This window comes from Taudactylus pleione, unplaced genomic scaffold, assembly GCF_031769625.1.
Source record: "Taudactylus pleione unplaced genomic scaffold, aTauple2 ptg000318l, whole genome shotgun sequence".
Classification (NCBI taxonomy): domain Eukaryota; kingdom Metazoa; phylum Chordata; class Amphibia; order Anura; family Myobatrachidae; genus Taudactylus; species Taudactylus pleione.
In genome coordinates, this window is record NW_028284719.1 from 498,556 (window position 1) to 512,439 (window position 13,884).

At 45.0% G+C, this 13,884-nt stretch overlaps 1 protein-coding gene across 3 annotated transcripts in view; it reads left to right on the top strand.

Moving 5' to 3' along the window:
• The window catches only part of MMEL1 (membrane metalloendopeptidase like 1), a 225,961-nt gene that overhangs the window by 184,597 nt on the left and 27,480 nt on the right, over positions 1 to 13,884 (top strand). For all 3 annotated transcript variants that reach the window (XM_088442865.1, XM_088442866.1, XM_088442864.1), the window contains exon 14: positions 1,306 to 1,404. In XM_088442865.1, coding sequence (XP_088298991.1) covers positions 1,306 to 1,404 — 99 coding nt within the window. The remainder of the gene's footprint in view (positions 1 to 1,305; positions 1,405 to 13,884) is intronic.

Sequence of the window (13,884 nt, forward strand, 5' to 3'; positions counted from 1 at the left end):
AGATGCTGTTAAATCGGCATGAATAAAAATGTGTCCAATAGATCTTAATTATTGGGAAAATGTAAATCTGTTCATACATAAAGGGGCTCTATGATACATTCACTGTGTAATAGTCACATCGGGGGTGGAGCTAGGCTCAGTGTCCCAGTGCCAAGTAAACCATTGGGGGTCTCTGTACCATCGATGTTGAAGAACCACTGGATCTCTGCCATCAATGGCAAAACCATCTTCCATCGGACATGCCGCCAAATGCTTAAAACGGCACGACCATCCCCCCTTGTCATGTGCACAGCATTGTTTTAATATGCTCAGCAACAATGGTGGGAGATTTGGCAGCAGGGCTCTAAGTAGGGGTGTTCGAACTGTACCCTATGGCCCTTGCTTCTGGCTAGTAGGCTGCCTGTAAATAATAGCAACCAGCAGCCAGTATCGCTGCTGCTACCAGGCGTGTCCTTTGGACGCTCCAGACATGCACACTACAGATTGTACAGGACACTTCGAGCACAGCTGTACTTCAAAACGCTGGTAGCCCCGCCCCCTCTGTATGACATCATCTGACCAGGGGGCGTGGCTGGCACAGTCTGCAGTGCCGACCTATTACAGCACTGTATGGCAGTGACCAACATTTTGTGCAGTTGTTACACAGCTATCTTATTGCACACTGTGGAGCTGATATAGAATGAGTAGCCAGTTTGCGTAGCTTCTTATGTGAATTCGCACTGCTCAGAACGTGAGCTCACGCATATGCACCTACGCATTTTACACATATCAAACCTTGCGAACGGAGAGGGAGAAAAGAGGAGGGAAGGGGCAATTTCACGAATGCAGACCATGCAGACCAGCAAGCAAGGGCAAATACTCCTGTTAGTAGTTCATTATTTATTATATGCAATTTACACCGAATCCCTTAGTTAGACTTATGGGAAGTTCGATTTGAGTTACCTTTGGTTCTTCAAGGACGGGATAAATATAATTAAATGTTATTTTAGAAATGAACAAAGCAGAAAATATACATTTCTGGGCATTTAATAGATAATACAAAGAAGCTAATCTAGGGACATTAATCCATGACGTCAGAATAAAAAGTTGTCCTGTAGTTATACAACTGCCCCTTTAACACGCATGGAACAGCACAGTCAGGTATAGCAGGCAGACTGATGGGCACAGAGCATGTGATTTATTCTAAGTGCTGTCTACCAAATGTAGGTGTATTTTGTTATGTGTGTATATATCTTTTATCAGTTGTGTACACGCACCTGTGTATTTAACAGTGTGTTACTGTTCTGCTCTTTTAACTTCTTATAGATCAGCGACCTAATAAATAAAGTCCGTGAAGCCTTTATTGAGACTCTGGATGAATTGCAGTGGATGGACAGCACATCAAAGGAAAAGGCACAAGAGAAAGTTAGTAAGACAGACCCACAGTGGATGTTTTTTTCTGTGGTTTTGTAAAGGGTATTATTGTAAGGGTCACTGAGATTCTGGGGGGGGGGGAATTTACTAAGATGGGAGTTCTATTAAGAAGTGATGTTGCTCGTAGCAACCAATCAGATTCCAGGTATTATCTTCTAGAAGGTGCTATATAAATGAGAAGTAGAATCTGCAAATAAAACTTTGGAGATACACAAAGTATAATTTTGATTTGTTCATATGTACTTTGGTCTGTCCACCAAAAGCCTGTGACTGTTGGGTTTGTATTCTGACATTCTGTGCTGTCCACACAGGTTGTGTTGCAGAATATGTTTCTCTGTTCAAGCATCAAACAGTGAAGATTGTAGAGTAAACGTTACTTTCCCCAGAACATGTAAAATGGAGCATAAACACGAAGCCGATATAATAAAGAACACTTGCACAGCCAAGACGGAATGCACAGTGGTAACGCAAAACCTAGCGCCACCTACTGTTCCTCCAGTGCAGCTTCTCATGTCATACTCAACTGCAGCTGTTGCTATACTCAATAAGCAACCCCACCCCACCTGTTGTAGAAATTCACATCCCAGCATGCCCTGCCACAGTTTTGCAATTGGGCCATGCTAAAACTGTGGCAAGGTTGCTATTTTCGCCGTGCTAAAACTGTTGCAAAGCATGCTGGGATGTGCAGTTCAACAACAGTTGGAGGGCCGCTTAGTGCTCACCCCTGCTTTAAAGGGTTGATTATGGCACTTAGCGCTGGTTGCTGAGAGACAGATGCTGATTTTGCCATATTGGACTGATCGAGTCACTCAGGGGCTCAATTATCAATGAGTTTTATCATACACAATCAGTGGTATTCAATATGAACCGAAAACTTCGCCATCTATGTGTGTAAAAGTTTTCGCCGCAAATCGGAGCTTTTGCTGGCGGAAAAGTACCGCGCGTGCCTCCATTTATACCCGTATTCAATATGAAATCGGCGAAAACGGCGCCCGTCGAATGTGAAATCAGCGAAAACTTCGCTGATTTTTTGGGAAATTACCCTAACACCCCCAAAAAGATGCTCTGACATGGGGGATCACTCTGGATAGCCCCGATTTGCCCTGCAGAAGGTTTTTGGGGTATTTAAACGGGCTCAATAGCTGCTATTTTGGGGATTTGGGAAGGTGGTGAAGAATAGTATTTAAAAGGTTTTTTTACAGAAAATAAGTAGTCCCAGCAAATTTTGGGTACTTGAAAATGGGGGTCAGCATATTTAAAAGTTGCTAAAGTGAAGTTTTAAAAAACGTTAAAAATCCACCTGCCGCAAACACCTGCAATGAAAAAAACACCTGGAGCATACTTGGGGACCCCCCTACATTGTAGTTCGCTAGTTTTTAACTTTGTACCCCAAAATTTTTTTTTTTGCCCCCAAAATGAAAGTGCTTTTTTTGGGGTCCTCTGAGGTATTTTTCCAAAAATTTTTGACACAGATTACCTTTAGGGGACTGTCTGAAGGTTGCAGGGTGGTTTCAGAAATGTTGCACCCCAAAACCCCAATTCTGCACTTTTTTTCGCCACCCATTCCCTGGTGATACTTTTTCGCCGGGTGGAATGCAATATACTTTTCGCACCGGCGAAAAGTTTTCAAATTGAATACGGTGTAAAAGTAAAAGCGGCGATAATGACATCATCCAAGCGAAAACCTCGCAGAAACGGCGTTTTCGCTCCATATTGAATACCCCTAAATGAGTTTTACAACTCGTTGCGCATGATAAATGGCGCTCCAGCCAATCAGCTCCCAACTGTCATATTTCAAACAGATGACAGTTGGGAGTTGATTGGCTGGAGCACCATTATCATATGCAATGAGTTTTAAAACTTGTTGCTTATGATAAAACTCATTGATAAATGGGTCCTTCGGGGAAATCCTCTAGTATCCTAGGAGGATGGGAGAGAAGCATACACAGGCTATACTTTTAGAATGGGTTGGGTATGGGATCCCAGGGTCAGGATGTCGCCAGTCAGAATACCAACAGCAGCGCCCCGACAGTTAATGTCCCAACACCATTAGGTAAGTTCTCTAACGCTAACCCTTACCCCTACCCTTAACCCTCCCTCCCCTATGCCTGAACCTAACCTCCGACCCTGGTGCCTAAACATAACCTCCCCCTCCTCACACCTTAAACCTAACCCTCCCCCTAGTGTCTAAACCTAAACCTAGCCCTCCCCCTAACCGCTGAACCATAACTTCGGGATTCCGGCGCCGGTATTAAGACCGTTGGCATCACGCACGCCAGGATGCTGACTACATCCCTTTTAGAATAATGATTAATCATGGAAACATACAGATATAGCAACTATAGTGCAAACTTCTAATAAATGATTACATGTTAAGAGAAGTAAAATCTATGAATAATTTTTTTTATTTTCAGATCATATTACAGCCCATATGTTGTAGTTAGGAACGTAGCTCATTTGTCAAATTAGAAGCTTTACAGATGTGTTTCCTGTCGCTGTCCTGTATATTTCACAGTGAATATACTTTAGGCGTATTTTGTTATAGACAGTATATCACCTGACATTGATATTAACAAACTTCACCCATGTAACACACTATGGGCCGTATTCAATTAGTTTCGCACCTGCTATACTTTTTCACCTGCCGGACTTTTCGCCTACATCGCCAGTTTTTGGTGTGGAAACTTTTCGCCCGCGTCACCGCGATGCACCGTATTCCGTTCCAAAGGACACGAAAACGCAACCCGGCGAAACTTAAACAGGCAGAAAGTGCTGTCAAAAATGGGGAAATCAGCCTGACGCCCCCCAAAAGAAGCACTAACAGTGGGGATCAATATCGATGTCCCCGATTAGCCCTACTGAAGCTATTTGGGGTACTTAAGTGATGTCAATTGGTTTAAATTAGCATCTTTGATGAAGTGGTGAAGAATAGCATTTAGCCTATTATTAATATGTAAATAAGTAGTCCTGTCAAATTTGGGGCACTTGAAAATGGGGATGAGCATAGGGAAAAGTCACTAATTTGTTGTCTCCAAACACGTAAAAAACGGCCCTTCTGCAAACATAAAAACACCTCACCCATACTTGCAGACCCCCCAAAAGTGTATTTCGCTACTTTTTAAGTTTGTCCCCCACTTTGCACTTTTTCGCCCCCTTTTTCAGTCATTTTTTAGGGTGTTTCTCTGTTTTTTAAGGGGTTTGTTGAAGCAATTACCCTTTGGGGGGCTGTCCCAAGGGTGCAGAGTGGTTTCCCCACCTTTGCACCCCAAAATAGCAAATTTACACTTTTTTTTCCAACGCCTATTCAGAGGCGAATCTTTTTCGCCTATTACATTGCATTGCGTTTTTGCGTGCGCGAAAAGTTTTCACAATTGCAGTTGAATACGGCGATACTTTTCCGCCCGGCTAAATTACGTCATCCGCGATACTTTTTTGCGGATTCCGACTTTTCACGGCTAATTGAATACGGGCAACTGAATGGAACAACACGCCCGGATAATGGAGCGTATGAATAAGTCACCCATAGTTATATTATTTCCACCATACTTAACTTAACCTTAACTAAATATAAAATAAAGACACTGACAACTGAGTAGATTGGAAAAAGAGGTCACAGACAAATTTATTAAATCGAAATGTCATTGAATTGTAATTGATTCAAGCACGGCGAGGAAAAAGCGGTGCTAACTCGGCTACAGCCCAAATGAAGATTTTATTACTAAGATGGGGGTGAAGATTCCACCCCAAGCGCAAACCATCTCGGGTAGTACCACCTGACCCTTAACTAGCGCAGTACTGATCCCCCTGTAGGATGGAGACCTGGTACTCCCTTAAGTCAGCCACTGACTCGCCTTTCTCAAAGGGGGAATGCTGGCCAAGCTCTGCTGCGCTAAACTGAGACGTCTAGGAGCGCTGCTTTCCGCCAGCTGCGCCTCACCTGCTGGAAGCAAAAAACATAGAAATACATTCCAACGATAAAATCGGTTGAAAACCGATTATAAAAATGTCAGGTGGGTGGGTGGGATCACAAACTGGAAAGAGGAAGCTGACTCCTCCTACAGCCTTAATATTCTCTAAAAGAAACCGCCTACACCGATCCCTGATAGACTATCGACTTGATTGAACCAATACAACAACCACTTAAAGCACTGCAACCAAAAACCAGTTGTACCCAGTAATGCTACAATAAAAACCAGGGTGCTTACCTGCTCTCAAGCCTTTGCTAGCTTTCACGTACTTTAAAGGGAATAGGCAAATCCATTAGGTGTCTGTTGGTTTAGTGACAACTTAAAAACTAATTTAGACCAGTAATGCTGACTAGCAATACAATCCCTGGGGTCGTGCGGCCCCCATTTTGTAGGAGTGCAGAGGCCAAGGTCTTCCAATACAGATTTCCTGACCCCGGCTGAACAGTTCCGGCGGTCATTCTGAGTAAGATTAGGTTTAGGTAGACGGCAGATGGTTACGATCATTGCGACTTATGCTCGTGATGGCAATCTGTTGCCACGTCCATGGACCCAGCACTCGGATCTGCAATGTCGGCAGGAAGCATTTTTTTTTGTCCTCAGGCGCCCCCTGTGGCATTAGGATATATTCGCATTGCTGCTGCCAGGGCCGGCTCCAGGGGTCTGAGCACCCTGTGCCGGCCCGTTAGGATGCGCCCTGTCGTCGCGGGGCGTAGCCTCATTACCATAGGTCACACCCCCTAAGTGACATTATTAGGAGGCGTGCGCGCATGGCAAGCCTCCAAATAACGTCAGGCTGGGGGTAAAGCCCAGCCCTCCGTCACTGGCTGGGCTTCCCCCCAGCCCTCTCCCATCAGTGAATGGAGGCCACGCGCATGCTCGGGCTGCATCCATTCACACTCTGGGGGCCTGTCTCCACCGCACAGCTGCGGCGGTGGGGGTCCCCAACCTCCCGATTTAACCACCAGCGGGCCACTGTCCCGTACTGTCCCGTACTGTGCCACTGTCACAGTACTGTCCACTGAAATCAGGATATTGGGGAGGGGTGCGCCCTCTATGGGTGGCACCAGAGACTTTTTAGTGCCCTGTGCCAGAAAGAGCATTAGCGCCCCCCTCATTTTTCAAAGGTACATAATACACCCAAAAAAAGCGAATGGACTCATAGGTAAGGGCCAGTGAAGAGATAGGGGAGGCCAGGAGATGCTGGGGATGAAATAAGAGGAAGCTACAAGTCAGAATGATAATAAACAGAAATTTGACAGGTCCAAACAGCGCCCCCCTGACCTGTGGTGCCCTGTGCGATGGCATCGGCCGCACTACCCTAGCTACGGCCCTGGGTGGCGCCCCTGCGTGACTGCACTGGTCGAACACCCCTAGAGCCGGCCCTGGCTGCTGCGTACATCTCTGAATCAGGACACTAGAGCAGGGAGAGATGCAGATGTTAAATAAATTAGGATTTGATGGATAAACACGTTTTGCTTATCTTGGTGTGTGGTCTGCTGGCTGACACCGATGTAGTTTTTTTGCAGTCCAAGACAGGTCCTGTTTTGGAAATTCTAGTAAAGCTACAATGTGAAAACAAGATAATGAATGTTGCCCAATTTGCAGAGTGTTTACATTCTTCAAATAATGAAGTATCTGGAAGAATGTTGATATTTCAACAACTTTTCCGGCGTGTAATGCGCTATCTCCAAATCTAATGTTTATGTATATTTGTTGTTGTTACAGCGGTTGGTAATTAAAAAAATGCCTCTAAACCTGAAATTCAACTAAACTGATCCACTTTCAGGTCCAGTACAATTGCTCTGCTCCATAACTTCCCATGTATGTCCCTATTGCTGTTACCAATTCTCATAAATAGATTCAGCTTAAGTAACAGCAATAGGAAAATAAGTGGGGAGTCTCTGAATCGAGCTGGTGGAAGGGATCGTGTTGAAGGTTTCTTGTTTTACTTAAGTTTATGTTCTGCAATAAGGTGTTTTAGAGCTGGTCAAGGTTGTTGCCCTTGGATATGATACACGACTGCTGTGTGGTTACCGTGCTAAGCAATGCACAGGATCTCGAGGCCACTTTGCTGGGACCAGTTGGGTTCATGGAAACAGGGGAGATGGAATCTGCTGCTGGTCCTGTATCTTATGTTGCACTGAATCCATCCATTTTGCAGTAGCTGTGAAGCTACTTATTTCTTAATACACTCTTATAGTGGAAGCCTGGCATTGTGTGGCTGGGCATGCATACTGTATGTGCCAGCACGTATGCCTCTCCTCCACCAGCGCCCCTTTCCCTAGCCTGTGTGGAGCGGGCTGCCATCTTCTTGTCGCAGACTGGAAGTATGGCACTGAGCTGTGTCATGATAACCTAGTGCCACACTCCCAGCCAGTGGTGTAAGTTCATACCAGACGCCCAGAGGCAAGTTATAATTTGGTTCCACCCCCCGTCACAGCCGCTGACATTGTAATGTAGCAATTTGCATGCAGACAGGCTATAGATAGACAAAGGCAGCAGCTGATGGTCTGACATGGAGCTCTCCACTAGTGTATGGTGGCTTCTCAGGTGTCGGGAAGGGGTGCCATGTATTGGGCGGCCGTGACGGTACACTCCGGGTACATGGTTACAGCTCTAAGTGGGGTGAATATGTTGTGGACAATGGAGGAGGTGCCCCTTCAGTGCTGGAGCCCTGGCGGCAGGCGCCTCCATTGTCTCCCATAGTTCTGCCTCTGCACCCAGCCTATTGCAAACATGGGTCTTCATGGGTAAGACGCTGCTGATTGCGATTTGTCTTAATTTTTTAGCAAATGACTTCTGCTCTTAATTATGCAGAAATAGGTGTTCCCACAGGTTTAAGGACAGAACTAAGGGCCTGATTCAGACCCACTCGGGAGCGCATAGCGGGTTGATGGTCGGCCAGTGCGCACGCGCGGCGTGCAAAATGCGCGTGCGCAAGCCCCATAGTGAGTGACAACTTCACTCGCTCCGGGGCTCGCTACAAAATGGGGCAGCTGTCGATGTTGATCGACAGCTCGCCCCATTTTGTAGGCGGGGAGGGAGGGTGGCTGGACAAACAGAGGCATTCCCGAAGGAACGCCTGTCATTTGTGGGTGGCCCTACTGACATCAATCGTGATGTCAGTAGTGAACTTCCTGCTCTATTAGAGCAGGAAGGTCACTTGGGCTTGCGGGAGCCGAGACCCTACCACAAGGGTCTCGTCGCAAGCCCGATGGTCGCGATAATCACGTCCATCACCAGGCCGCTCACAAAAGCTGTGGGTGGTCACCCACAGCTATGTAAGCGGCCTGGAGGCAGATTTTTTTCAATAAAATTTGCCCTGATTCAGAGCCTTAAGTCTCATATCTATATCTAATTGGAGATCTCCTGTTCTCTGTGCGCCAGCCCCTGCAGCAGCTGTCCCATAGTTTTGTACGGGAAGTCGGGGACGGCATTTAATAAGATCCACATGGAGAAGCTTTGCAGATCTTAGCTGAGTGGGCTAATTTAATCGTCAGATGGTGCTCTGCTAACACATTGACTGCTGGCCTCTCCAGCGGGCTGCAGGAGGTCCCGCTGAGACTAGTCTCATGTTCCGCATTGTGAATGTGCAGCTGTGAAATCCACGCATCCACAGTAACCACAAAGTGATCACTTTACTTCTTCATGATCGCCGGGAAGGGCTCTTATCGGAACCCGTGTGCGTGAGATTTAAATTGATGCATTCCGTTGGAAAGAAGAATCCTTATTGTCGCGATATGCAGCAATAAAGATGCCTAATATATGCCCCTTTTAGTCTTATCACTGTAATTGGCCTGAACCTGTGTGTGACATTGTTACTCATCTGGGGGCCGATGAGGAGTGGAACATACTCCCGTTCGCGTTTATTGAATGGATTTACACTTCTCATGCTCTAGAACAGGGGTGGGGAACCTTTTTTCTGCCGAGGGCCATTTTAATATATATATCATTATTTGCGGGCCTGGTTTAGGCCATGCCCCCTCCGCGTGACATGGGGGCGGGGCCACAATCGCCGGAGATTACAGCAATGCCCGGAGTATCCTGAGGATGCTACAAGGAGCTGTAAGGGCAGCGGTGTGACCGTTTGAAACATGCTAAGGACGCTCCAGGTGGCACTGCTGCATAGATTCTGGCTGCAGGGTGCCATGCTAGGCACCCTGCTAGCCAAATGAGGCTAGTAAAAAAAAGTTCTGAGGGCAAGATCAAATGATACCGAGGACCTTATAAGGCTCCCGGGCAGGAGGTTCCCCATCCCTGCTCTAGAAAGTAGCCTGTGCAAGTATGGGAAATGCAGAGCCGTAGGCATCTCAATTACATCGACACTCATGACCAAAGAGAGAGAAGCGCGCTGTGAAGGTGGTTCTTACCTAGGCCAGTTACTTTCATGGGGGCGATGCAGATTTGGGCATTAGTGAAAATATACAATTTCAAGTGTTCTTAGAGCGCTTGTAACGTGAATATACTTATAAAAGTCCTTTTTAGCTTGTCAGTTTCTTAAGACGTTGCTTCTTCAGACAGTGCGTTTACATAAAATAGAAGAAAGGACAAAAAGGCACATCTGTGTAGAATTGTTTCCAAAATTCATATATATTTTCATACACACAAATTCTTGGTGGAAAATTAATCTTTTTTTTTTTTTTTAAATAGTATTTATTAGAAGAGTCACATAAAAAATAACAGAGACCATAGTAATCAGTAATCTCAAAATTATCACTTGAAAAAAAATCTGTGTCTCATAAAATAGAAATAGAAATTGTGATCCATTTTTCAATTTAACACAAAACAAAAAATATATAAATCGTACATTATTGAATAAAAAAATTGTTAAATAAAAAATAAAAATGTATTACTAATTAAAAGAAATAGAAAAAAAAAATCCCTGGGGTGGGACCCAAAAACCGAATATAAAACATACACATATATGTATATACATTTTGTTATAAATACATATAGAAACTCATACATATGCTAATATAAATAACTTCTCACAGGGCAAAAGGGGAGGGAGCAGAATGAGACGCTAACCATGGGCCCCAAATCTTATCAAAAGAATTAGAGGAATGGTTAATGATACTAGTCATGTACTCCATACAATAAATATACCAAATACGGGCTAAAATAGACTGCATAGAAGGAGAATCAAGCTTTTTCCAACCTGCAGCTAGCTGACATTTTGTTGCATTAACAATATGACGCATCAGTTTGTTTTGGTGCCTAGTCAGCGTGGGAAGATCTAACGGGAGAAGAATATACTTAGGATCTTAAGAGATGGGTATATTGAGAAAGGGATGTACAAGGCCAATGACTTCCTTCCAGAGACCTACTATCTTAGGGCAAGTCTACCAGATGTGAAAAAAGGTGCCCTCAGCAGTACAACCTCTCCAGCACTTATCTGACGTACCAAGATACATTCTGCACAATCGTGAGGGAACATAATACCATCTATATAATAGCTTGTACCTATTATCCTTAATTTTAACACATATGGAGCTAGAGGCATCATTATCCCAGATCTTGACCCATTCCTCATCATCTAAAGAGGTACCCAAGTACACTTCCCAAGCCCTTTCATGAGAATCACGTTGTGGAGACAGCTCCCCAACAAGCATTGTATATAGGGAATAAATTAGACCTCTAGTTGAGGAGTGTCCCAAACATAGAACCTCTAAGTTGGAAAGGGGTCTATTAATTAGAAGGTGTTTCACCTTTGAGTAGAAATGCCTAAGTTGCAAAAATTGGAAAAAAAATTGGAGGGGAGGGCCATATCCTCCTGAATCTGAGAAAATTGGGGAAAGCTTAAATCCTTTGTGATATCATTTAAATAGAGGATGTTCCTCTCCCTCCATGGATAAAAAGAAGTCTTGTTTTTACCCAGAGGGAAATCGGGATTCTGAAAAATTGGGATAATAGGAGAAGGACTGGGGGCCAGACCAAATTTCCTATTAGCATAGTCCCAAACAAATAGCGAACGGGAAACAATCGGATGAGAAGTGACGGTCTTTGGTCTATGTGGCCTCGGGAGCCATAGGAAAGAGGAGACCATAGAAAGACCCAATTCAGAAGCCTCAATAGCAACCCAGACCTTCCCAGCACCAGGATTACACCATTGCACACATTGAGCAAGTTGCGTGGCTAAATAATATCGTTTGAAGTCAGGTATACCTAACCCTCCACTATGTGTGGGACGTTGCAATAATTTCAGTCGCACCCGAGGATGTTTGTTTGCCCAAATAAATTGTGAGGGATGGAACTTTAAATATTTGAAAACATAGGGAGGGACGAAAATAGGGAGAGTCTGAAAAAGGTAAAGTATCTGAGGGAGCACATTCATTTTAACAGAGGCCCTCATTCAGAGCCGTACACTCTGAGTAGAGCGCACGCTCTGAATAAGGGCCGCCCTCCATAATTATGGAGCGTCCTCCTGGACGCTCGTATAGCTGTGGGTCACCACCCACAGCCTATACGAGCGTGCAGTTTGATGGCCGCGATGGTCTTGACCATCGCGACCATCGCCACTGCGAGCCGGAGCCTGCGGTTGAGTTTTTCAACCACAAGGCCTGGAGTGATTTTGGCTCTATCAGAGCCAAAATCACTCCCACTGACATCACTAGTGATGTCAGTGGGCCGGCTTCTGATGGTAGGCGTTCCCTTGGGAACGCCCCCGTCAGGGAGGCACGCCCCTGGCACGCCCACCAAAGGGGGCGTGCTGTCAATCAACATCGACAGCACGCCCCCTTTGATCAGACACAACGAGCGAAGGAAAGTCCTTCGCTCGTCGCGTCTGGCGCATGCGCACGACGGAGCTCCCGCCGTCGTGCGCATGCGCAGTGCACAACATCGACCCACTTGCGAGCGGACAGCCGCTTGCGAGTGGGTCTGAATCAGGCCCAGAGTTCACTCTGCCTATCCATGAAATAAAGTGAGTAGACCAAGAATTCAGGTCTGATTTTATCTGGTCTAAGATACGGGGAAAATTTGCTTGGGATAATTGGTGGTGACGATGTGCTAGGAAAATACCTAGATATTTGATTTTTTGTTTATGCCAATTAAATGGGAAAGTTGTTTCCATAGAGAGTTTTGTTGACCTGGGAATATAGAAGTCAAGCACTTCTGTTTTACTCAAATTAATTTTATAGCCTGAATAGCCCGAATAAAGGTCAATTTCAGTGAGGAGAGGTTGCAACGATTGAGCCGGGTTCCCAAGAGATATCATGACATAATCCGCATATAATGCAATTTTATGCTCCGAGGAACCAGCTTTTATACCGACAATGTCTGGATTGTTGCGGATCCTCGCTGCCCGGGCACTCCATGACAAGAGCAAAGGGGAAAGAGGGCATCCTTGTCTGGTACCGTTGGCAATTCCAATAGGGGAAGAAGTGGAGTGATTGACAGAGACTGTAGCAGTGGGAGATCGATATAGGGCTAAAATACCACCTAGATAGTTTCCAGAAAACCCCATTCTCTAAAGTACCCCCAAAACAAAGACCCAGGAAATACGGTCAAATGCTTTCTCAGCATCTAATGCCATAATTAGAGATGGTAACTTCCGAGCATGAATAGAGTGAATCAGGTTGATGGCTCTTCTAGTGTTGTCAGATGCCTGACGGCCTGGTACAAAGCCTACCTGATCTGGGTGAGTTAATTGAGTAAGAAGGGGGGCTAAACGGTTAGCCAAAATTTTTGCATAAATTTTAAGATCTACATTTAGCAACGATATTGGCCTGTAATTAGAGCACTGTGTAGGGTGTCTGTCAGGTTTTGGAATTACCACGATCTCAGCAAGTAAAGAAGCTGGTGCAAAGGATGCGCCATCCAAAATATTATTAAACAGGGAAGTAAGATGCGGATCGAGTTCCGTCACAAATGATTTATAGTACTGAGCTCCTAGTTTGTGGGAATATAATTTGTCTATCGTACTCGAAGCTTGTTTGCATCTTAACTTATTAGCTGAAAGAGTGTCAATTTTATCAGCCTTATCATAGAACCGCTGGTGTAGTTTCTGTAAAATAGCTGCGGTCCGACGGGATAGAAGGGTATTCAGCTGTCCTTTCAAGCAGTCTATCTGAGAGAGAAGGGAAGCTCTAAGGGAACATTTATGTTGGGCCAAAAGAGTAGAGATTTGGGACTCTGAAGACAGAATTTCTTGGGCTGCCTTTTTGCGAATTGCAGAGGCTTTTGCCATTAGATGGCCTGGAATGGTAGCCTTATGGGCCTCCCATATTATACCAGATGAGAGATCAGGGGATGCGTTTTCCTCAAAATAATGCAACAAAGCATTTTTAGTTTCCAAAAGGGTTGAGGGGTGCAACAAAAGAGAATCGTCTAAACGCCATTTACGAGTCCCCCTGGAACCCGATATATATCTATCAAAATATAAACCCCCGCATGGTCGGTCGAATCTTTTCTTTCTATGATTTGATAGAATATAGCAACGTCCCACACTCACATATAGTCAGTAGGTAGAAATCTTAAAAAGGTATCTTTAAATCTTCTCAGA